We start from the raw sequence: 25,584 nt of genomic DNA, 5'->3' as shown, positions 1-25,584 counted from the left end.
CATTCCAGGTTCCTATCCAATATTGCTCTTCATAGCATCAGACTTTGCTTATATCACCAGTCACATCCACAACTGGGTGTTGTTTTTGCTTTGGCTCCATCTCTTTATTCTTTCTGGTGTTGTTTCTCCACTGATCTACCGTAGCATACTGGACACCTACCGACCTGAGGAGTTCATCTTTCAGTGTCCTATCTTTATGCCTTTTCATGCTGTTCATGGGATTCTAAAGGCAGGAATACTGAAGTGGTTTGCCATTCCCTTCTTTTTTTTTTTTGCCATTCCCTTCTTGAGTGGACCACATTTTGTCAGAACTATCCACCATGACCCATCCATCTTGGGTGGAACCTCACAACAGGTCTCATAGTTTCATTGAGTTAGGCTGGGTTGTGGTCCATGTGATTAGATTGGTTAGTTTTCTGTGTGATTGTGGTTTTCATTCTCTCTGCCCTCTGATGGAGAAGGATAAGGGACTTATGGAAACTTCTGATGGGAGAGACTGACAGGGAGAAACTGGGTCTTGTTCTGATGGGTTGGGCCATACTCAGTAAATCTTTAATCCAACTTTCTGTTGATGGGTGGATCTGTGTTCCCTCCCTGTTATTTACCTGTTATTTTCCTTATCTTATCCCAAGTTAAATCAGTGATCTAATTCTAAAAGTATACAGAGATGTCATAATTGTCCTACAACCAATATTACAGTGTAGAAAGAGTGTAAACCATGTAGATTCATATCTACCAAGTCACTTTTGGAAAAGTCTTGCAAATACTGTCTCCCTCATGGTACAAAATGCCTGAGAACTCTGTCTTGCTGAAAATAAGACCACAAATGTGTAATATTTTATGGATATATCATTAATGCAACTCATTATGTTCTTCATTACCTATAGTTTGTTCATAAAAGACCAAAAGCCATTAAGTTGTTGGCACCAAAATAAAATGTGTTAGTATTTATTTTAATTATTTTTAAAAGATCTTTGTATATGTTCATTGTTTGCTTCAGTCACATTAATTTATACTTCTGAAATTTTTAAATTATCTAAAAATTGTAACCATACTTTCTTGATTTCTTGGTTTGTAAATACTTCCACAGGATAAATCCTAATGGAATAAAGTAACTTTCTTTCTGCACTCAATCCAAGATATGTTTTTACCAGTCATTAGTCCAACTTTTAATAAACAGTATTTTGGATACTGGGGATTTATAACCTTCCTCCTCTTGGATTGTCCTGTCAAATTATTTTTTGGTGGTTTCAAAAATAATAATAATAATGGATATATTCTTTACATCATGGCATTTGGCCTATTGTCAGATTGGGAAAGTATATAAATATGTGTGTTTATTAATAGGAACATTTATTGAAGACATTTATTAGGGAAAAGATAATAAAATATATGAAAGATTAAGGTGCACTTTAATGGATACATGAACTTTGAAAAGACTGTCCAAATTGAAAATTTGGAAAATTATATTATTTTTTCCATTGAATTCTTGATAGGTATAACATGAAGGAGAAAATGTCATTTTTAGATAATTATATTAACATGTTCACTTAATAATGGACCTCAACTCATTTAAGTTTTGTCTGTCCAATACATTATGTTATTATTTAATCTGATTTTTTAGGTTTATTTTTTAATTGAAGGCTAATGGCTTTACAGAATTTTGTTGTTTTCTGTGAAACATCAACATGAATCAGTCATAGGTGTACATATGTCCCCTCCCTCTTGAACCTCCCTCCCATCTCCCTCCCCATCCCACCCCTCTAGGTTGATACAGACCCTCTGTTTGAGTTCCCTGAGACATACAGCAAATTCCCATTTGATATCTATTTTACATATGGTAATTTAAGTTTCCATGTTTCTCTCTCTATACATCAAACTAAAGAAAGATCTACATTCGCTCCTTACTTGTTGATTTGGTATATATACAAGAATTTATATGCAGATTATGCCTGTTTATCGGTTGAGTAGAGACAACAATTTTTAATAGCTTTTAATCTTTTTCTAATTTAGGGAATGCTTAAGTGAATACATTTTATGTAGCTCCTTTCTAGACATATTAATGTCTTAAAATATATAAAAGATATTTCTCATCAAGTGCAGAGAAAAATCAAAGATAGTTTTAACATATAATTTAAACTTTCAGTGGTATTTCTGGATTTTCAATTAGCTTAGACTCTGAGGATGAAATGAGGAATTTAAGAAGATTATGTTTCACCAATTATCTAAAATAATCTCTTGAGTAAAACAATCTATCCTAGCCTGCAAATATAATTTTTGCTTTATCAACTTTTGTCTGTGTTGGCGTTCATTATCATAATATGCCTTTACCAGTCAATTACATCTTTTTCCAGCTATTTATAAATATCCCACTTGCAGAATGAGCTTTGTTTCCCATCTGTTTAAAACTGCAAACTGTTATCATAGTGTTGATATCCATCTATGCATTTAAAAAACAAATGACCTACGAAATCTACCTGGCTCCACTCACTCAGTTTAGTTTGGGGCAGACATCAGGGATTCATGGGTATGTATGCTTCAAAGGTACATTTTTATGCAGGAAGAGTATGTGACACTTTCTTCAAAACAAATAAAAGTTCAAAGCCGCTCAGGTGCCTGGGAAGTGCCGAGGTAACTCTCCAGTTCCTTTTATTTTATTTTTTTTTCTCCAGTTCCTTTTAAATTGGCTCCCCTATTGCTGCATGGACTGTGGAGCTTCAAAGGAAAAGGATGTCTGTTATTCCTCCCTTCAGGCTGCTCAGATTCTATCACTTTTTATGTAACTGGCCTGTTTTACAGGACAAACTTGAAAGGAAGTTAGAAGCTGATGAGCTCAGCGTGAGCCACCTGGGCCCCCGAGGAAGTAAAAAATGACACCTCAAGTTGATCTCTTAGAGCTCCTGGCGCCACACGCACCTTGCCATCCTCTCTAAAGATAGCCGTGGAGAAAAATATCTGTCTGAGAAAGAAGGCAGTTCACGACACTGGATGCTTGGGGCTAGTGCACTGGGACGACCCAGAGGGAGGGTATGGGGAGGGAGGAGGGAGGAGGGTTCAGGATGGGGAACACATTTTTACGTGTGGCGGATTCATTCTGATATTTGGCAGAACTAATACAATTATGTAAAGTTTAAAAATAAAATAAATTTTTTTTAAAAATGCAAAAAAAAAAATTTTTTAAAAAAAGAGTAAAAATAAGACTATTAAGTTCTAGAAGACAAGACTATGAAATCAATATTATGGAGGATATTTAACTCATTGATATGTTTAAAATATATTCAGTAAGAAGTCAATGAATTGTCAACCTTTGTTATCAGAGATTATGGTCATCAGCATAATTATTTTTGGCTAAACCTGAGGATAAATTGCTGTTATCACATTTGATCACATAACTGAGTCTTCATGCTTTAAAATACTCTCTGAAGTAATGGAACAAATGTAATCTATAAAAATGATAGCATTGTCCTTCCGTAATAGTATAGAACCAATCCCATTGTCAGTATCAAGCTCAAAATAAGTTATGTAATTTTTAGAATTAAAAAAAATCTATTTTGCTAGCATTTAGTTAGAATTGTATCTAGTTAGTGGCACTTAATATCCATGGTATCCATCTAGTATATATCATTTCTTGTTTTGCATTAAGTAAAAGTAGCTGGATCACTGTGACATATTCAAATACTAGTATAAGAGAAATATCCTTTAAAGTATTTTAAAAGTCAGCCATGGATATATTTTAGAAAAGCTAAAAATTAATATTAAGCCACAGTGCCACTCGATTGGTTCCTTAATAAATGCCTTAATCTGTGATACATATCACCTGTATACATAGAATTAATGATAAATAAGAAACTACTACAATCCTAGATGTGCTTATGCCTTATTGATAAGAAAATACCCATATTGGTTTGAAATCTAACTTTAAAGAATCCTAAAAATTTCATTGTTATTAAATGTACATGCATTAACACACAAACACGACTTACTTAAATAAGCATTTTGTATATCTTCCAGGAAGTCAACAAAAATAATTGTTATCAAATTTTTGCTGTTTTATTTTTTAAAAAAACATTCCAAATTTGTATTTGCAGATACAACTGGGAATAATTTGCCAATTTTTAAGAAAGAAATTAAGAGGAATCAACTTAATTTACAGTCTCTTGCAATTTTAACAAAAGCTTTAGCAATTAAAATTTGAATAATGTCCCTTCTTGTAAATCCAAATATAGGACAATCCAAATTTTTTTATTAATAGCTCGATGTAATCAAGAGAAAAAAAACAGGTTTTCAATAAATGAACACTTGGCTTTGGATAGACTGTGTAGCACAAATTAAAATAATGTTTAATTGCCTCTTCTCTCTGAGTAGATTAAATGATAGTACAACTTTGCATTTAGTACTTAAATGTAAGTAGCTGTTATTTTTAATCACTTTTCCCTTTGTGTATATATTACAACAGTAAAATCATACAGAAGGTAACATGTATTTTAAAAGCAAAGCATTGACAAATGTACCTTTAAAAAATCTATGTATTATAACATAAGACTGTATTATTTTGACTTTCATTCCAGGTGAAATTTACCCCAAGTTGTATCACATCTGTTTCTTCCTGGTGACATACATGGCACCACTGTGTCTTATGGTGTTGGCCTATCTACAAATATTTCGTAAACTCTGGTGCAGACAAGTAAGTAATTTCAAATACTTTTCTTGTGTTTTCTTTACAATGTCCTTGAAAACAAAATTTGAGTGAATTGAACCAATATAATGTGTTTAGCAAAGGATTGTGTGATCTTCTAATAACGTTTTCCACTAAACAATGAAGACCTAGTCATGAAAATGGGCTTGCCTGGTGGCTCAGATAGTAAAGCATCTGCCTGCAATGCAGGAGACCCAGGTTCAATCCCGGGTTGAGAAGATTCCTCTGGAGAAGGTGATGACTACCCATTCAATATTCTTGCCTGGTCTAGGCATTTTTAAGAGTGATATTTAGGAAATGTTATTTTATGAACTGCCTTAATGGCTAAATTTTAAACCTCTGTGATTAGCTGACTTGATTTTTGTCTAGGACTAACATTTTACATTTTACTTTTTATGAGAAATAAATAAAAATTCCTTTAAAATTTCCTGAGACTGAAAGCAAATATTTATATAATGCATTTTTATTATGTGGGTAAATCTCCAACTTCACAGATTTTATTTTGTTTAGAAGAACCAGGCAGAATTGAGAACTTTAGAAAATTTTTATAGTGCTGATTTGAGAGTACTGAAATTTGTTATATAATTTTGCTCTGTATTCATTCATTTGGTTATTCATTCATCGAATGGTTTCATTTCTTTCACTTGCATGTCTGATAAAAGTTCAAGTCTGTGGCACTGATGAATTCATAGTCTAGAAGAAGGAAACAGTCAGTTGCAGAATAAAAATCACCTTAATAAGTATAAGCCACAGAAGATCAGAGGAAAGCTTAATGGAGGTGGATCTAATTCAGACCAGGTAACATTTAAGCTGAATTTTGATGAGTTGAAAGAAATCAAGGAACATGTAGTGTTTCATAAAGGGACAGGCAAAGGATATAACTCAGCTTCTTATACTTGCAAATTGTTTCTTAAAATGCCACATTTCTCAGAAATGTATCTGTCTCCTTTTCTAAATTTTGAGTTTGTGGAAAGCCATGTTCTTAGTCTGTTTGCTCTGACATATTTTATCCAACTGAAAGAATTTACTGGGCCACTTCCCTCATTAAAAGGATTTCATAAAACCTTATTTGGGGGTGAATATGAGTCTTAATTTGGATCTGCTTCATCCTTTATTATTCAAAGCAATTTTCATGATCATCTTTTATCCTTTCATAGGGGCAACAGCTGCATTTTTCAACCCTGTATGTCTCCGAATGTTTTCTTCTAATTTTTTAAGTCAATTCTTTTATGATCTTATAAATGCATTCTGTTCCCCAATCTTTGCAATTAAAGTAACAAATGTGTATCACTATAAGCCATGAATGGTGATTTTCCAGATCCTAGAGATCGTTTCCTCAACACTCTCCACCTGGCCATGAAGTCAACTGCAAATATTTTAGTATCTTTTCCTTTTGTACCCCACTTTCTGGTAAGTGTTTTCAAACTGTTCCGTTTTTGCTCAGTTACTCTGCTGTGAAAAAGCCCAGGGTATGTGGTTTGCAATAGCTTATCTCCTTCATGTCCTATATCAGTGGTGAGGATGACTGTGACTGTGCTCCCCTGGTCTTCTCGGTTCAGAACTTCATCCAAAGGAACAGCATTCCCCTGGGTGTGCCATTTTGGGATCCAGGGAAAGGGCAAGAGAGCTGGAGGAAACATGCAAATTCTTTGAAAATGTTTGCTTTGAACTGGCATATGCTAAGTCTCACTTTTCATTGGCTCAGACAAGTCACATGGTTAAGCTTGAACAAATGGAGATCTCCTTACAAGCTGTGCAAGTGAATGACCAGAGCTGATATAATACAGAAATTAAAAATTCAGACTGAAGGTCCAGACTGCATCAGTTTAAATCCTAACCCTTCAGTTTAGCACATGCATGAATTCTGTCAATTACTTAAATTTCTGTGCCAAGCGGGATGCATAGCATCCAGCCCACAGAGTCAATACACTTAGATGGATCAATTCAAGTGCCTCAAGCATGGAAAGTGCTATTAAATAAAATATCTTCATGGTACACGCTGTTATTTGGCCTTTCAACTCACTCTGCTTATATTTCTAAAATAACAAGCATGTTTTGAATTGATGTTTGTGACTGCTTTCTTAGGTAGACCTTTCATAGCACTTTTAAGTAACATGATAATGATTTTTTGTCTGTCTGTTCTAATCTACTAAGACAGAGAGTGCACAGACTAGTCTTCATCTTGTAGCCCTACAACCAGAACCTGCTTAGCACATTCCAGTTGCTCAATAAATACAAGAAAAAAGTTAGTGGAAGAATGAGAGAAAGTGCTGGGAGAGTTTTGATAGATGAGCAAAGAAGGGAATCCATTGTTCAGTCACTGAGAACAAAGTTCACAGAACAATTAGAAAACACATTGGTGAGCATGTAGGCATTAAAATATTGTAGATTTAGGCTGACATTTTAACGAGAAATATTCCCAGTGTTAAGTGCATCCCTACTTTCGTATTTTTACTCGTTAGCATGAATTAAAAATAATAGATGCTTATATTTGTTTATTTATTTACAGAATGACACAACTTCCAAATTTCTTGTATGTACATGAATCTGTTTTGCTCATCATCTTCCCAACACTTAACATGTTAGCTTACACAAAAATGTATGCAAAAAGTACTTATTAAATAATTATGTAACTGCCAAATCCCAACCAGTTTACATCTTCATTCTAGTTCTCCATTTCTCAAACTCTAAAGTAAGTTCAAAATTATATTGCAGATTTAGAAAAAGTCCATTTTTTTTAATGAATTGTCCTGTTTAGTACAAGCCACGTGATCCAGAAGATTTGCAATAAAGTGTTTGGGCTGTGAAACTAAAAACATTTACAAACAGATTGCAGTGGAAAACAACGAGTTCATCTGAGCTCACATTAGCAATGATGATAAAGTAAATTAACCTCAAGTGGTGATTATGTAGAATTCTTCTTGAGCAACTCTCAAATTTCAACTGTGAGTGTCTATAAACAGAATTCCAAGGCATTATGTGTGCCATAGGCTACATCAAATGAGCCATCAAACAGAGGCCCTGTCCTATTTGCTCAAAATTATAGAGATATATGGAATCTGTTACATTCTTTGAAATTTCTAAATGTTAGTTTATTAGGGAACAAAGTGTTTGTCCTTGTCTGACTTTCTCAAGGATTTTAAACCTCATTAAAAGAACTATCCAATGCTTTGCTCTAAACAAGTTTTAAATATTCTTTTTGACAATGTGACTCAGAGAATTCAGTCAGTTTAGAAATTCTACGGACTCTAGAACTCCTCTTTGTAAGACTCACTAAATCTTTACTCTTGTGCATCTGACAACATTTTTTCAGTTCTAGCTCTTATATAATTCAACACTTCAGTCTTATGTGAACTCATGCCAATTCATCCCACACATATTTACTGACAACCTACCATGTATCTGGGACTGCGTGAGCAACTAGGGATGAACTGTCCTGATACTTGAGTCTGGAACTGAATTTCCATGGGCCTTCCCTCATGGCTGAGTGGGTGAAGAATCTGGGAGACACAGTAGATGTGAGTTTGATCTGTGGATTGGGAAAAAGCCCTGGAAAAGGGAATGGCAATCCACTCCAGTATATTTGCCTGGGAAATCCCATGGAGACAGGAACCTGGCTGGCTCCTCCATGGGTTCAGAAACAGTCAGATATGACTAAGCAGCTAGCTCAAGGATTAAATTTTTGAAAGAATTACTCATTCCAATTCTTATCACATTCTCTTCTGCTACCTTTTATTCTTCAACATTCTTCAAAAAGAACTTAAAATAATTAATATTAGATGCTAATCAGTCAGTCTAGTATGAGGAAATAAACAGCAAATGGTAATTACAGAGGCAGAATCAAATGCCAGTAACTTAAGTTCACATAGAGACAAAAATAATTATGTATGTAAATATAGAAGAGAGTATAAATGTATTTTTGTTTGAAATTATTTTCTTCTCCTATTGGGCTTGAGATAACATTGTAAAGCAATAATTATAAAACTGTGAATCTTTAGCTTATCATGTATGAAGATGTAATTCAAATGAAGGAGGGAATGAAGCTATATTGGAACAAAGTTTTTGTATACTATTGAAATTAACTTGACATTAATCCAAACAGATTGTTTAAGTTGTCAATTGTAGTCCTCAGGGCAACCACTAAAAAATAACTCAAAAAGTATACAGTGCAAGAAGCAACAGAATAAAAATTGTACTAGAAAATATCTGTTTAACAGAAGATCAAGAAGTAATAGAGGAATAGAGGAACAAAATAGACACTAATATATATATGTATATAATATACATATTTCCATACATATGTATGGAAAATGGAAACAAAAAGCAAAAGTATAGATTAAATTATACCTTTTCAATAGTTACATTAAATGTAAATGAATGAAGTTGTTTAGAGATTGGCAGAACAGATAAACAAACAAGACAACCCAACTGTATGCTGTCTACAAAAGATGCCAATAGATTAAAAGTAAAATAATGAGTAAAGAGGTACTACACAAACAGTATAGTACCAGGTGGTACTAGTGGTAAAAAACCTGCCTGCCAATGCAGGAGACATGAGGGACGTGGGTTAGATCCCTGGATGGGGAAGATTCCCTGGAGGATGATGTGGCAACCCATCCCAGTGTTCTTGCCTGAAGAATCCCAGCCTGGTGGGCTACAGTCCATGGGGTCACAAGAGTCAGACAAAACTGGGGCGACTTAGCATGCATGCAAACAGTAACCAAAGGAAAGCTGAAGTAGCTGCACTAATATTAGACAAAAGAAGCTTAATAAAAAGTGTTACTACAAATAAAGAAGGATATTTCAAAATGATAAATCATTCAATTAAGAAATTCTAAACCTATATGCATTTAACAACTGAAGCCCACAGTACATGAAGCAAGAGCTAGCAGAATTAGGGACATAAATAGACAATTCATTAATAATAAAAGAAAACGTCAACACTCATATTTCAGTCATGGATAGAAAAACCGGGCAAAAAATTAATAATGACATAGAAGACTTGAACAAAACTGTCAGTCAACTAGACCTAACATATCTACAGGATACTTCTTCAAAAGTACAGAACACACGTTCGAATGCACACTGAATAGTCTCCAGGCTAGATCATATGATAGGCTATAAAGCAAGCTTCAACATATTTTATGCGATTGAGATAGTAAAAAAGTACATTATCCTATTTCAGTGAGACAAAGAAAGTGGTTATGATCCTGACCATAAGAACTTAGCATGTGCATTTAAATACTAAAAAAGAAGAGCCAAGGTAAAAAAAAAATAAATATGACAGCTTATTTAGCTGTCATAAGGGAGTCATAAAGTTAAGATTGCTATTATGTTGAATAGATTTATTGCATTAAATTTATAGATCAACTGGGAGAAATCGACATATTAACAATATTAAATCTTCTGATCTGTGAACATGGTACATCTCTTCATTTATTTAGGTCTTTTTTAATAGCTCTTAGAAATTTTCATAATTTTATCTATACATGTTTTGTCCACATTTTGCTAAATGCACTTTTAGAATACATGTTTTGCTATTGAAATTTGTGTTATTTTTCATTTAAACTTCAAATCATTTATCACTAGTATGCAGAAATATAGTGAATTTTGTTTACTGATTTAGGGTCCTGCGTATTGCTAAATTTATGATTTTAGTTCTAGTGGCATTCTTATAAATCCTTTAAGACTTTCTTTGTAAGCAGTGATGTGTTCTCAATAGAATCAATTTATATACCTTTTATCTATCTAGATTGTCTTCTTCTACTGGCTAGGATCTCCAGTACAATGTTGAGTAGATGTGTGAGAGAAACCTTTGCTGGCTTGTTCCCAGTCTTGGAGGAAAATATTCATCTTTAGCACTGAGTTGGATGATAGCCCAAAAACCTTTCATAGATGCCCTTTGTCAAGTTGAGAAAGATTTTATTACTAGTTTACATTGAAGTTGTTGAATTTTTCAAATGTTTTTCCTTTCTTTAATGAGATGTTCATTGTTTTTTCTACAAAATATGATAAATTACATTGATTATTTTTTTCATATTAAACCCATACTGTATTACCAGAATAAATTTGATTGCTTTATTGAGTCAAATCTATTATATTTTTGTATATTGTTGGATTTGGTTTAACCATATATATTTTGGGGAATGTTTCCTCTCTCTTCATGTGAAATATTTGGTCAGTGGTTTTCCTTTGTTCTCATAGTATTGATTATCAGAGTAACTAGCATCTTTAAGATTCATTAAAATATTATCTTTTCTTTGAATTTCAGAAAGAGTCAAAATAAGATAGAAATTATTCTTTATGCTTTGATTGAATATTACATCAGTGAGGCTATCTGAGCCTGGAGTTTTTGTTTGTTGGTTTGCTTTGTTGTAACAGGGTTTGTAAAAACAAACAGGTGTCAGTTTAATTACCTTTTCTTTCATTGTATTTATTCATTTCATATAAGTTCAGTGTTTGTTCACAATATTCTTTTATGCCCGTTTTCATGTTTGCAGCGTGTTTGCTTCTCCTGGCCACAAACACTTCCTTAGGGCAGGCTTCAAGGGCCATCATGTACGTGATACTTTCATTTCCTAATTGTGTTAATACCTGTTCCGGGATGTATTTTCACATCAAGGGTGATTATAAAGTTTAACTGTAATAGTAGAATAAAAGCAGTGTGCGTGTGGGTTTGGGTGTGTGTGCTCTGTGTGTACTGCGTGTGCATGTGTGTATAACGTTATGCATTGTGTTTGTATAGTATGTGTGTGTGCTTCCCACAGTCAGCAATTGTTTAGCCCTTGCTGAAATGGCAAGGAAAAGACCGTCCCCTGCGGACAAATGGCCTGAGTCTCTCAAAAGCCCTTTTGTATGACTATTATTGCTTTTATGTAACTAAAAATTAAAGTGTGTGTTCAGTCATGTCTGACTCTGCAGCCCCATGGACTGTGGTGCACCAGGCTCCTCTGTCCATGGGTTGGGTTGCCATTTCCTTCTCTAGGGGATCTTCCTGACCCAGGGATCAAATCTCCATCAACTGCATTGGAGGCATATTCTTATACTACTGAGCCACCTGGAAAGCCCCTTTATATAACTAAGCATGTACTTTAAAAATTGTTAACTTTCATATCAGATTGCGTTGAAGTTTGTAGACGGAAATAGTACATCACAATGGGAAAAGATGAACTTTCCAATAAGACACCTCTGTGTGCATATTCTCGCTTGTCACTTATTAAAGATATAGACTGGATATTTTATTTAATCTTTCTCAAAACTGCTTGATAATCTGTAAAATGGGTTTACAATAGCTATTTTTTTTAAAGAAAGCATTAGTAATAACTCAAGATTTTGCATCATTCCTGGTGCTCAGCTAACATCAACAATTTCTACTGATACTGTACTGACTTTCTCTTGACATAGATGAATTATCAGTGGGCACTACTGTATGTCTTCTCACAATGTATGCAGGATTGGCATCTTCCATCTGTATTTAGATTATCATCTAAGAGAGGACATAGTTACCACATTTTATGATTGCAGGAACCATAGTCATGCTCACTGTACCAGTTTCTCTTTATGGCAACTTTTTCTGATGTTTGCAGAAGTCATCAGATGCAAGATATTGATTCTTTTTCCCTCAGGGGAGCACTGAATAATAGATTGCTTCAGTTTAAATGCTCTTATAGATTGTTTAGGAAAGAGTTCAAGACAATTTATCAGACATTAATAGGGTTACTCATGCTAGAGGTCTTCTGGGAATTTCCAACATCCATTGCAATTTCTCAATTATTTTTTAAAATGACTGCTTAAAAAAGACTCATGGAAGAGGAAGAATGCTCAGCCAATAGATAAGAAGATTGAGTGGGGCTACCTTGATGTGATAGGTCAGCCTACATGGCAGAACATAGAGAATCCAAAGATAAATCATTTGTCAAATGTTTTTCAATTTAAAGGCAGGTTTTCCTTATTTTCATTTGCTCCTTTTTGAGAGGGAATAGTTATGTTCAAAAGAAACATCATATCAATTCATCTCTATGGAAATCAAAGTAAAATTCTGTTCTCAAATTAAAGATTATCTAACAGACCTGGATCTTGTGAGGGATAAAGCAACAGAATCCATCCAACATGCATTGTGAGAGACCATAGGGACACGCCGGTCTGTTCTGGCTTTAGGTGCAGAGAGAAAAGCAACAGCTGAATAATCTTAATAGAACTAGGATGTTCTTATGGTGTGCTTGTTGGCACATTTTCCCCTTAAAAAATTACACATACTGAATTTTATTGTTTTGCTCACTAAACCCTATCAATCTTAATGAGCTTATAATTAAGACAATATTATACTTGGAGGGACTCCCTGCTATTATCAAATAACTTTGAAAAGAAATGGAAAAGTACATGTTGCGTAACTGATGTTACAAATTCCAGCTATTGGAAATGATCATGGAAGGGATTTTCAAGGTTTTATGTGAATTTTAAAGTTGACTTCGAGAAATTTTATAAGAACAAATAATAAGCAACAGAGACTGTTTTGTTTTGTTTTTATTCCTTTTATTTAAAGGTTTACCTTAAACCCGAGAAGCAGAAACCCTAACAAAAGTCCCAACTCTCCATCTGCCAGCAGGTGGCAGTGCTGATGCATGGAAAGCCATGCAGGTTACTTTGAAATCACCTTGCTTAGTTAGGGGTTCAGTCTGTTTCAACTCCAGGTATCTGAGCTGAATCAGAATTCCTAATAGGTGCTCTGCTTCCCCAGTTTTCATTTCTCTCTCTTAAATCAAGAATTTTTTTCTCAAAGAGTAGTTACAAAGTCACAGAAAAATTGAGTGGAAGTTACAGAGTTTTCCTATCTCTGCCCTCCCTCCATCCCCATTTTCAACATCCTCCAGCAGCGTGATACATTTGTTAAAACTGATGCACCTGCATCTATCCATCATGGTCACAGTTTACCTTACGATTCACTTTTGAGGTACAGTCTATGTGTTTAGATGGTATATTCAGACACAATGTATAATGTGTGAGGAAATGTATCCATCATGCAGAGTATATCGCCTGCCCTGAAATCCTCTGTGCTATGCTAATTCATTCATCTCCCCTTACCCTTGGCAACCACTCATCATTCTACTCTCCGTATGTTCACCTTTTTCAGGATATCATATATTTGGAACCCTACCACAGGTAACCTTTTTAGCGTGATTCCTTTTACTTAGTAGTATGCGTCTAAGGTCCCTCTCTATTTTTTTCATGGCTTGATAACTCATTTCTTTTTAGTACTGAAAAATATTCCTTTGTGGGGACAACTTCTCTTTTTATAAAGAGATATGTTTTCCATTTGCAGCTCTCTTTAGCCCTTGACAAAATTATGATGTTGCAACTGTTCTGTTTCCACCCAGACTCCTACTTGGCGCTTGACAGTTTTACTCCAGAACACACTCCACTCAGCAAACCTCCCAGGCCACAGGTGTCTGGGATACTCTCCTTACTATGTCTTCCAATTACTCCTCCGAAGTGGAACTTTCCTAAATCAGATAGCAATAAAGGATCTGCACTCCTTTCAGATTCCTGGAACATCTTCGGTCGTCCAGAGAAAATGGAAGGCCCTGCAGCCTCTTTCGCAGCCTCGGGGGCCCGGACAGCAGACCAAATCCAGGATTAGCGCCGTGGCCGCTGAAATAAAGCAGATCCGAGCCAGACGGAAAACAGCCCGGATGTTGATGGTTGTGCTCTTGGTGTTTGCAATTTGCTATCTCCCAATTAGTATCCTCAATGTGCTAAAGAGGTAAAGCTACTTATTATTTGAAAATGAAGAGATCTGCCATTTCTCTTGGTTCTTAATTAAGGACTTTTTTTTTTTTTTTAAACCAGAGAAAAATTCTAAGCTGTCTGCCGAGATAGCTTGTCAGGCCAGATAACTCAAATGTGTTGTTGTTACCAGCAGGTAAGAACACACAGCTTTTTAGAGTGCTGGGACTTTAAATGCTCTTATCCATGCTAATTCTCTATTGAATGACAGACAGAAAACAGATGTTCCCCCTGACCTCTTCAAGTTAATTGCTGAATCTCAGATGCAGAAAAAATTCTGATGCAAAAAACTCATTTACAGCTTGGAGCTTTTTTTTGATCAGAACAAATGGGTTTTCCAACTTCGTTCTCAAAGACATAGGGAACGGTGACAGAATTTTATCTAAAGGACAAAAAGAGATAATCATTGTGTTAGCATTCTAATTATACTTAAAAGTGCATTTATGAGCACACACACATATACAAATGGAATCACAGCATGTACTGTGTTTTGAATGCTTAAACAGAAAGAAAGAAAATCCATTTCTCTGAAGTCAGCAAATCAAGTTTAGGGTGAATAGGTGAATAGTGTTAATAACCAAAATCAACACAAAGCTTTTCAGTGAGAAAAGTTACGTAAAGTTACGTTCCTGTAACCCTGCAGATACGCTTTTAAGTTAAAACAATTGGCCAACATGATCAGCTGATACGGGGCAGTGGTACCCATCTTCAACCATCTTTATTGGAAATTATCTTAATAGTTGCACAGAGGCTGGTCCCAAACAGACAAATGTATTCTAGTCTGATGCAAAATGATGTTTTTTGTTCCTAAGAACCTATAAACATACTGGATAGATTTTCTCTCTCTCTTTTTTTGGTACTTTTATTTTAGTCTGTCTAAACTCAGTGAAAATTGGATGTACTGCTCTCTCAAAGACACACTTGGATTTCCTGCATCTCAGCCCTAGTTGAGGGCTGGTTCCAAATACCTGCTTGTCCATAATATGTCTATTCTTCTGACTTACAGACCTTCCTTTCCGAGGAAAATAAATGGCTTTCTAAGGAGAAAACCCATGTTAAATTTAAAATAGTTTCCGTTTTTTGAGTCTTCTGGTCTCTGTCACAAAATGAAAACTTCAAAATAACCTCTAAAGTTGTTTTTCTCTTTACCACACACATTTTCTTCTAATACTTGTCTCTGTTTGCCCTCTCATTTTATACTTTTGTTTTCTTTCTCTTACAAATAAAATCTTTAATTCTTTTCTTTAGCAGTCAGTTTGTCTGGCTAGTCAAAACCAACATCTTTAAAGCAAGTCTGGTTTGTATATTATTTCAAAGATATATTGTGATAGAGGGTCATAACATTAATTCCATTTACCCACATTGTCTCACTATATATTATATTTTTGTAAGACTAGAGTACTCCATAGAACATCACGTTATTCCGACAACGTGTTTCTATCATCGGCGCAAAATCCACATTCAATGACAAAACCTCTGTCAAGAAATGCATTATAATCTTCAGCCTACAAATTTATCAAGTAGTTACAAGTTGCCTGCTCTTGTCTAGTGAATAGAATTTGATAGCTGAGATATTTCAAAGTATAGAACAAATATTATTTTGTCAAATGATTAAATTCATTACACTCTATTATCAGAAAAATTAAGTAAATTTTGAGCTTCTACGGACAGATGTCAAGTCATAAAGCATAAGCGAGGTTAGACATGAAAGAGATGTGTAACTATGCATTTGTCACAGTGTAGGAAGGTTGTATATGTGCATGAGTATATATAAGTAATTAAAATTTCTATTATTTAAAAAAAAAGAACAAATCTTAAAAATGACCTTTAAGGATACAGTAATACAATATTTGTCAGAGTTTAAAATAATGAATAAAAACATTAAAACTTAAAAATTTTAAGACATTATCAGAATTTTGCCAACTGAAAACTAGTTCTCCTCTGCATATTAAAAAAAAAAAAAAATCCCAGAAGCCCAATTTCAGCAAAGCGTTAAGACTGAAGTTGAAGAAATGTAATACTCTGATCAACGCACAAATAAAAGTAGTGAGTAGTGCATGCAGACAGCAATTTAGGAGTGCTGTATACACACATGTCTCTATTGAAAATAGATAACCAACAAGGACGCACTGTATAGCACAGGGAACTCTGCTCAATGTTCTGTAATAACCTAGATGGGAAAGGAACTTCACAAAGAAGAAATGCATGTATATGTACAAGTGAATCACTTTGTAGTACTCCTGAAATGAGGACATTGTTAATCTTATACTCTCAATTTAACATAAGGATAAAATGAAATGGAATATTAACAAACACTACTCCACTGTGAACAGAAACAACATGAAAGATGGGAGAGCGATACATAGTCCACCTCCGTATTCTTACTGCACTCATCCTTTATAAGGGAGAAAGCCCCTTCTTCTCTGACCCGAGCTGGCTCTTGATTTATGACAGTACTAACTGTGCCCTTAGGTGCCCTTCAGGGGCTGAAGTTCTTCTGGCCCTGTGGTACCTAAGCCTGTAAGTGGTCCGTCCTGCAGGGCAGCACTGGAGCCAGGTGGCTGCGACCTAGGCCTTGGGTGACCCTTGACTTTGCTTATGTAAAGGAACTTTCCAGAACCTCACTGACTTCCTGTTACTGTGTCTTTTCCTGCAGAGTGTTTGGGATGTTTACCCACACGGAAGACAGAGAGACTGTATATGCCTGGTTTACATTTGCACACTGGCTTGTATATGCTAACAGTGCTGCGAACCCAATTATTTATAATTTTCTCAGTGGTGAGTTTTCACCTGTTTCTTCTCTACAAACTACAGCCCAGGGCAAGGGATGGATGACCAGAAGGTGTGAACACTCTTGAACTGCAGGAAGGGCTTAGTTGCAATGTAATGAGGATTTTTTTTTTTTTTTGGCTGATCTAACTGGTCTTTAGTTTTCCTTCCCTTATGAGAAGGAATACTTGTTACCTAACAAACAGAGAAAATTATCTAAGTAACTTTTTTCCATTAAGTTTAGAAGAAAAGTTGAAATAGGAAAGTGAAATTGTGAGAACTGGATAAGAATCTTGCTTGTCATACAGTAAACTTATGATTTACCAAGATGTAAAATCATTTTATCTGAAAATAAAACAGCCTTGCTTATATCATTTCCTTTGCCAATATTTATAGCCTAATTGAGATGGAGTTGGAACCTTTGTATTTTTAGGTATTTCTCTGTATTTACATTTCTCTTGTGGGTAATTAATATCTCTTGGGCTTATCTCAAGATTTCTCACTGACCCCAAAAATTATATTCCTCCTAAATAACACTGAATTAAACAGACCACACGCACATAGATTCCACCCATCTCTGTTTATGGAATCAATATAATTATGAAAATCATTTAACTAAAAACTTTTTAATGGTATGCTGCTGCTGCTGCTAAGTTGCTTCAGTCATGTCCGACTCTGTGCGATCCCGTAGGCGGCAGCCCACCAGGCTCCCCCATCCCTGGGATTCCTCCAGGCAAGAACACTGGAGTGGGTTGCCATTTCCTTCTCCAATGCATGAAAGTGAAAAGTGAAAGTGAAGTTGCTCAGTCGTGTCCGACTCTCAGCGACCCCATGGACTGCAGCCCACCAGGCTCCTCCATCCATGGGATTTTCCAGGCAAGAGTACTGGAGTGGGGTGCCATTGCTTTCTCCGTTTTAATGGTATAGCCACTTTTAAAAGTTGTATTTGTTTATTTATTTGGCCTCACCATGTGACATATGGGATCTTAGGGGCCTGACCAGGGATTGGACCCACGCTCCCTGCATTGAGAGCCACCAGCAAAGTCCTCCTCAAAAGACAAATGAACAATCAATTAGGCTTTTTTAAATAACTTTTTTTTTTTCAGTCATGGCATGTACCCTCTATATGGCTGTCCAGATGGCACAGTGGTAAAGGATCCGCCTGCCGATGCAGGAGATGTGGGTTTGATCCTTGGGCCGGGGGATCCCCGGGAGAAGGAAACAGCAACCCCACTCCACTATTCTTGTCTGGGAAATTCCATGGACAGAGGGTCCATTGGGTCACAAAGAGTCAGACACCACAGAGCAGCTGAGCACACGTGCACCTTCTGTATCTCTGCTTTATTTCATCTTTCAGCAAATCAGATGGTGTATATGTGAAGGGTGTTTTGCATTCATTTCACCCTTTTCAAGCCTTTGCTCACTCACCTCCAGTCTCCAAAATAAAGACTACATTCAGACTGGGATACCCAGAGCCCACTGCTCACGTGCTGTTTGAAAGGAGGAGGGGCGTGTAGAGCCAGGACTTAAAAAGAATCCCTGGGCTTAGGAGTGCCTAAAGCCCTGAGCTTGCGCTAAGGAGGGGAAATCTATTAGAGCATAAGAGAGAGAAGTGTCTGAAGTAGGAGCCAGTGAACCAGTCAAAGTGCCGTGATGGGGTTAAGAGTGATGCAAGAAGGTCACTGGGCCCTGATTGTAATCACTCAATAACCCAGGTAAGTTAATCGAAGTTCAGAGACAAGAAATGGTGATTTCCAGTGCTGTCATTTATACTTAGAGACTTGAAAGGTCACTGTTTCATGGTTATCCTTCTTCAGTGTGACATCAATAATTTAAAGATAAGGAAAAGCTTCTAGGGTTTTTTATTTTTCATTCAGTTTTTTTGTTCTGCCTTTCGCAGATTATAGGACTTCGCTGGTGGCTCAGACGGTAAAGCGTCTGCCTACAAAGTAGGAGACTTGGGTTCAATCCCTGGGTCGGGAAGATCTCCTGGAGAAGGAAATGGCAACCCACTCCAGTGTTCTTGCCTGGGAAATCTCCTGGACAGAGGAGCCTGGCAGGCTACAGTCCACGGGGTCTCAAAGAGTAGGACACTACTGAGCCACTTCACTTTCACTTTCTTTCACGCAGATTACAAAAAGAAACTTTCTAGTTAGTTTAAGGTACTTTTTTAGATATTTTGCTGAACTGATTGTGTCAGTAGAACAATTTCTTCACAATACAGTGCAGGGGTGATTTCTGCAAACCTTTGGCCACGTATAGCATAGGTTTCATCAGTTTTGAAATTATTAAATATCTCTGGGCACCCTTCTGCTGGTGCTCAAGTGTACTACAGTAATCTAGTGAAAAACAACCCACATTCACAAATATATGTAGTTTGCCTGTAAAAACATTAAACAAACTTCAAACACTGAGCATGTAAAACAGTCTCACTATTTTATGGAAACGTTTCATCATTTCAACAATGTACTAAGCATTATTTAATTATTATGACTAATATTCCATTAAATATATGTATATTTGCAGCAACATGAATGGACCTAGAAATTATCATACTAAGATGGAGAAAGACAAATATCATAATGTCAATTACATGTGGAATCTTAAAACATATATACAAATGAATATATTTACATAACAGTGATAGACCCACAGACATAGAAAACAAAGTTATGGTTATCAAAGGGAAAAGTGAGGGGAAGTGGGAGGGATAAATTAGGAGTTTGGGATTAAAATACACACACTACTATTTATAAATATATATATATATGTATGTGTGTGTGTGTGTATATATATATATACATATAAATACAAGGTCTTCCATATATATACACAAGGTCTTCCCTGTGGCTCAGACAGTAAAGAATCTGCCTACATTGCAGGAGATCCAGTCTCAATCCCTGGATTTGGAAGATCCCCTGGAGAAGGGCAAGGTTACCCACTCCAGTATTCTTGCCTGGAGAACTACATGGACAGAGGAGCCTGGTGGGCTACAGTCCACGGGATCGCAAAGAGTCAGACACGACTGGGCGACTAACACTTTCACTTTCAAATAGAAAACTAGATGAACAACAAGGACCTACTGTATAGCACAGGGAACTATACTCAATTATTTTCTAACAACATAAAAGGGAATCTGAAAAATTATAACTGAATGACTGTGCTGTACACCTAAGACTAACATGATATTGTAAATCAAAGATACTTCAATTTAAAAATAAATGATTTTTTAACAAAGATTGTACAAAGCTTCCAAAAAAGAAATATCCTTTTTCTATCTTTTTATCAAATGTTGCACCCGCATGTAGATTTCGCTCCAGGAAGTCACTCATTTGTACCCTACTGGAGACTGGTTAAAAGATACTGACTGCAAAATTCTTTTCTCCTTTCATTCTCCCTGGTCATCCAGGAAAGTTTCGAGAGGAATTTAAAGCCGCATTTTCTTGCTGTTGCCTTGGGGTTCATCACCGCCAGGAGGACCGGCTGGCCAGGGGACGGACGAGCACGGAGAGCCGCAAGTCCCTGACCACGCAGATCAGCAACTTTGATAACGTGTCGAAACTGTCTGAGCAGGTGGTTCTCACGAGTATCAGCACCCTCCCAGCGGCCAACGGCGCCGGGCCCCTCCAGAACTGGTAGGAGGCTGACGCCTAGGAGAAGGATGTCTGAGGACCACTCTTCTTTTTTTAAACCTCTGTACACAGAAACTTTGTTATGCTGCTGATCTGAAGCGAGAACTACTGTGTGGACCGCTCCCCCCTTTTCTTTTTTTAAGGGAAAATGATCTCTTGCTCTTTGGAAATAAAGTCAGTTTAAAATCATTTCTCAACTTTTGATTGAAATATGTTAGAAGTCGAAGCTTTCACTGGATTTATTTTCAGGCTGTTTCACTTTTAACTTCACGTACCAGGATTAGTGTCAATTAAAATGTGAAAATTTCCAATGCTAATTGTTATTTGAATCTACCTTCAAATTGGTGGGTAAAACTTTCCCAAACTTATCTTTTGATTTTCTTTTGGTTGCTAAAAGAAGTAGCAGTTACTAGCTCTGGATTAACAAGAGATATGTTAGTTGACTTTATAGCTTTAAAAAATTACTAAAGAGAAGTGTCATTATGATGTGATATCTGAGAGTATATTTATATACAAAATAGCATATTATATTAGATAACTCAAAATATATATTTCAACACTAAATATATAGGCTATTCAACTTTATCTTCCATTAACTGTGTAACTCAGTTACACAGTTTTCTTGGGTTTATATCTTACATGACTAGTATTTCTCATTTTAATGAATAGCCAGGAAGGCTCTGTATACATACATAAATTTTGGAGTACTATAAATTTGCAATTTCCATCTCTAAGGAAAGATTTTAACATTGAAGAATAAGATACAACATAATCACATTCTTCTAACCAGTAAAAATGAGATAATTGGTCTTACTAGGAGAAATTAAGAATGCAATTTACAAAGAAAAGTAGTAGTATAATACCAAATCACTCTGGGTCCCATATTGGACAGGTTAATGTCATGGAGAGTTGATGGTAATTATTTGTATTTATTTACATTTTATAAACATTTATCAGGTCTTCTCCAGTGGCTCAGCAGTAAAAAAAAAAAAAAAAAATCCACCTGAAATGAAGGAGCTGCAGGAGATGTGGGTTTGATCTCTGGTTTGGGCAGATCCCCTAGAGAAGGATTTGGCAACCCACTCCAGTATTCTTGCTGGAGAATTACATGGACAGAGGAGCCTGGTGGGCTACAGTCCATAGGGTCGCAGAGTTGGACACGACTGAAGCAACTTAGCATGCATGCATACAAACATTTACCAAACACCTCCCAGAAGGTACCCACTGTGTTAGGATGGATGTGAACATGCCTTTGAGAGAGCTCCAGGCCGCTGAGGGGAACTTGTTGGTAGAGGATGCAGGGAGATGATTCAGACTCAGAGTAGGAAGTAACCAGTGATGGCAGTCCTTACCCTGACATGGGCAAGAAGGTTGCAATTTTTTATTTCTGTTTATTTAGAGTGACTCTTGATGTCAGTGAATTCTATCCATACCTGCAGCTGAGAGCCAGGTAGTTAGGAGAATGCAGGGTTTTGCTCTTAATTCACACACAAAGGAACGGGAGTGTAGTATATTTTGTGCAAGTGGAAGATCTGGGGTTCAAAGCACTGAATATTTTCAATTTGCTTCTCTGCAAAATTATTCTGATTCAAATAGTCACTTTAAAATTAAATCAAAAGTAAAAGAGATGTTCGTGGATAGTTGCTCTTCTTATAGTATAGTAGCAGGCATTCTTATTTTATTAAAACAAAAATTAAGGAGAATATTTAATAAAGATTTTCACAGAACATAAAAATTATGTTTTTTTGTTGTTGTTACTTTTTTTCAACTCATCACTTTCAGAGAGAATATAATCAAAGGTTTTCATGACTTAGAATTGGGATTACTGTGTGCTCTTCAAAGCAAAAACTACCCTTGAACAAAGTTTATTGAAATTATATTGCTAGTTGTCAGGATGATATCAATGAAAGCAAATTTTGTAATTCTCCTTTCTCCTCTTTGTATATCTGAGAACTTTTTTTTTTTTCTTATTTATGCTGTGTGAAAAGAGAATTGTGATTTTTACATTGTGATGGGAACTAGTACTTCAGTTTGCGGATAATGCCAAATAATATTGATAATATGCCTTAATAGCTAAGTAGTATCGCAGAGTAAGAGCTAAATGTTTCAGATCCTAACATATCTAGTTAACCGTCATTTAAGAAGAGAGAGGGCAAGAAAGCAAGAGCTAGAGCTGAGGAGACAGACAGGCTCAGAGAGGTGTGCTGTGTGACGGTATGTGGACTCAAAAGTCAGAATTCCTTTGCTCTAAATCAGTGGTTCTGAAAATGTGGTTCCTGAACCATCATTGTCAGCACCACCTGGGAACTCATTAGCTGCGCAGATTTTCACCCTGTCCCAGATCAGAAACTCTGAGGGCGGTACTCAGGAATCTGTGTGCTCACAAGCCCCACAGGTGGTTCCGAAGGGTCTTCACATTTGGACCTCTGCTCCAGACACTAGCATCTAGCATCTGTACACTACCCCATGTGAAATAAAGTATCTTACTCCCCAGGTATCTACAACAGGGATCATCATCATCACTACTGTCAACCTGATTGGAGGTCAGAAAGAAGAGGCGAGTATCAATGTTGAGAACCACTCAGCGTCATCTCAGTCAAAGAGAGAATGGGTCATGAAATACTTGCCCCTGTGTTACCAGTGCAGTGTGGAGAGACAGGTTCTAAGGCCCTGTGTGCTTTATGGCTGGCTGGATGATCTGAGTTTCTAACTAAAACTTTCAAATCTCCAGTTTTACTTACCCTTACAAAAGTCTAAATTTTCAAAGAAGGAAAGAACAAATAAACACACACCAGTCCTTATAAGAAACTGTGGGAATGGGCTATCAGCCCATGCATTCTTCTGCCAACTAGTTGATGCAGGAATCCTCCTAAGAGGTGTGGATTCAGTCCTGACCTTAATAGGACAAAGGGGAAAGAAACAGGTGTTCCCCAAACCTGCCAATCTTATGGAAAAAGGGTCGACTAATTACCCCATTATGTACTGTTAGTAACACAAATGAGATTTCCTAAAGGAGTATGTTGGAACTATTTGATGCTAACATAGAATATGTATCTCTCTTGCTTTGCTATATTTCAAAGATTGAATTTAAAATGTCATTAGTGTCACTGAAATTTTGTTATCAGTAAGAATAATAATAGTTTTACCTCATATAGGATCCATTTCAACTTTATTATTTCTGAATTTCTACAAATTTATGACAATATTGATATTTGAATTCATTTGTTCTTGGCAAAAAGATGACTCTCAGTTTCTGAAGATGGCTTCTAAATTCTCCAAGGCTGGGAACGTTTCTTGGGTATTAAATAGCTGTTATAAATCATGGATAAATTAATTACAAACGTGTTAGGCACAATAATATTGAACTTCACTCCCAGTGCACATTGTTTTCATGAAGATAAAGGAAAATATACTTATAAGATGTAATCTGAATGTATATAAACTTGAATGACAACATCAGAATGACAAACTTCAGAGATAACTTTGGACACAAATTGTGAGGACAGCTATTACTATTTTAATACTAGCGCAATAATAGATGTTTTTGCACTTGATATAAATAATAATAATCAATTGTATTTCAAAAAATCTGGGCAGCCATTAACATTTAGAAAGCTTTGCAATTCCAGTTAATTTTACAACAGAAGACTTTTCTACTTCCTACAAGTTACAAGTCAAAAAAGAAAAAAAAAATTCTGCTAGGTTATGTACATTAGCTTTCAAATGGCATGGAGCAAAATTATAGATTTCTTTTCAGAAACAATATATGTAAACACAGAAAATACTGTCAATTTACGTCTACTCTGTTACATTATGTACATAGTAAATGAAGTGCAAAGGCATGAAAAATACTTACCTCCCCAAATTCAAGGGGGTCTCTTTTCTAGAGAACTATTGCAATTAAAGAGGGAGTGAATTACTCTGTCCACTTTGCCACATATTTCTATAATCTCAAAATTTCTTTGTAAGTTTTGGAGTTATAATGCTTTTTAAGTTTTTCATGAAATGTGTTTCTAGAATTGTTGCATGCCACATGTGTAACATCATGTCACGTGTTTAACAGTTATTTTATACATTTAAAGCGTCTTCATGAAGAAATTTTTTATCCAATCTGACGTGATTGTGTCCCAACTACCATGAATGATGCTGCTTAGGTAGTTTTTAAGTAAAAACCATACTGAGAATTCTATAATCACAGTCACACCATCCTCTCCATTGTATGAAAGATATTGTTGTTGTTCATTAGATAAGTTGGATATTCACTCATAACTACTGTCAAATCTCTGCAGTTAAGGATTGAATTAAGCCCTCTGGTGCAGTACTTAATGACCCAAATATGTTTCCCAATAAGTTTATATAATCAGAGATAATCATGATATAAAAGTTTTTTAATGCTGTTTTTAAGAGCAGGTACTATAATAAAGATGGTTAGAATTAAGATAGAAATATTTCATAAAAATTATGTAAAACTGCATATATAGAGTATTAAATTTTGGAGCTTTTATCTGAGTTAAGAAATTAAATCTTCTTTTGACTTAGAGGAAATGATGACCTTGTGATTTTCAATTTGTTCTTAGACTAGTAGTTTGGCATTTACATAAATAAGCAGTGTTTCTCTTGGTCATTGTCTCTAAAACTTTTAAGGCTATTTTAAGTTCACTGATAAATTTTAAAACGTGTATTTCCTGCTTTCCATTCTGATAA

At 35.8% G+C, this 25,584-nt stretch overlaps 1 protein-coding gene across 2 annotated transcripts in view; it reads left to right on the top strand.

Moving 5' to 3' along the window:
* HCRTR2 (hypocretin (orexin) receptor 2) overlaps positions 1 to 23,417 on the top strand; it is a 131,163-nt gene extending 107,746 nt beyond the window's left edge. The window contains exons 4-8 of one of the 2 annotated variants that reach the window (XM_010848541.1): positions 4,569 to 4,684; positions 14,236 to 14,456; positions 17,136 to 17,257; positions 20,658 to 20,883; positions 23,375 to 23,417. In XM_010848541.1, coding sequence (XP_010846843.1) covers positions 4,569 to 4,684; positions 14,236 to 14,456; positions 17,136 to 17,257; positions 20,658 to 20,883; positions 23,375 to 23,417 — 728 coding nt within the window. Of the gene's footprint in view, positions 1 to 4,568; positions 4,685 to 14,235; positions 14,457 to 17,135; positions 17,258 to 20,657; positions 20,888 to 23,374 lie in introns of those variants that run through there. The other variant, XM_010848542.1, reaches the window with a different exon arrangement.
* Positions 23,418 to 25,584: the final 2,167 nt, after the last annotated feature.

Source organism: Bison bison, unplaced genomic scaffold (genome assembly GCF_000754665.1).
Source record: "Bison bison bison isolate TAMUID 2011002044 unplaced genomic scaffold, Bison_UMD1.0 scf7180017864270, whole genome shotgun sequence".
Taxonomy (NCBI): domain Eukaryota; kingdom Metazoa; phylum Chordata; class Mammalia; order Artiodactyla; family Bovidae; genus Bison; species Bison bison.
The sequence above is the reverse complement of the archived record's forward strand: the minus strand, read 5'-3'. Positions and strand labels throughout refer to the sequence as shown.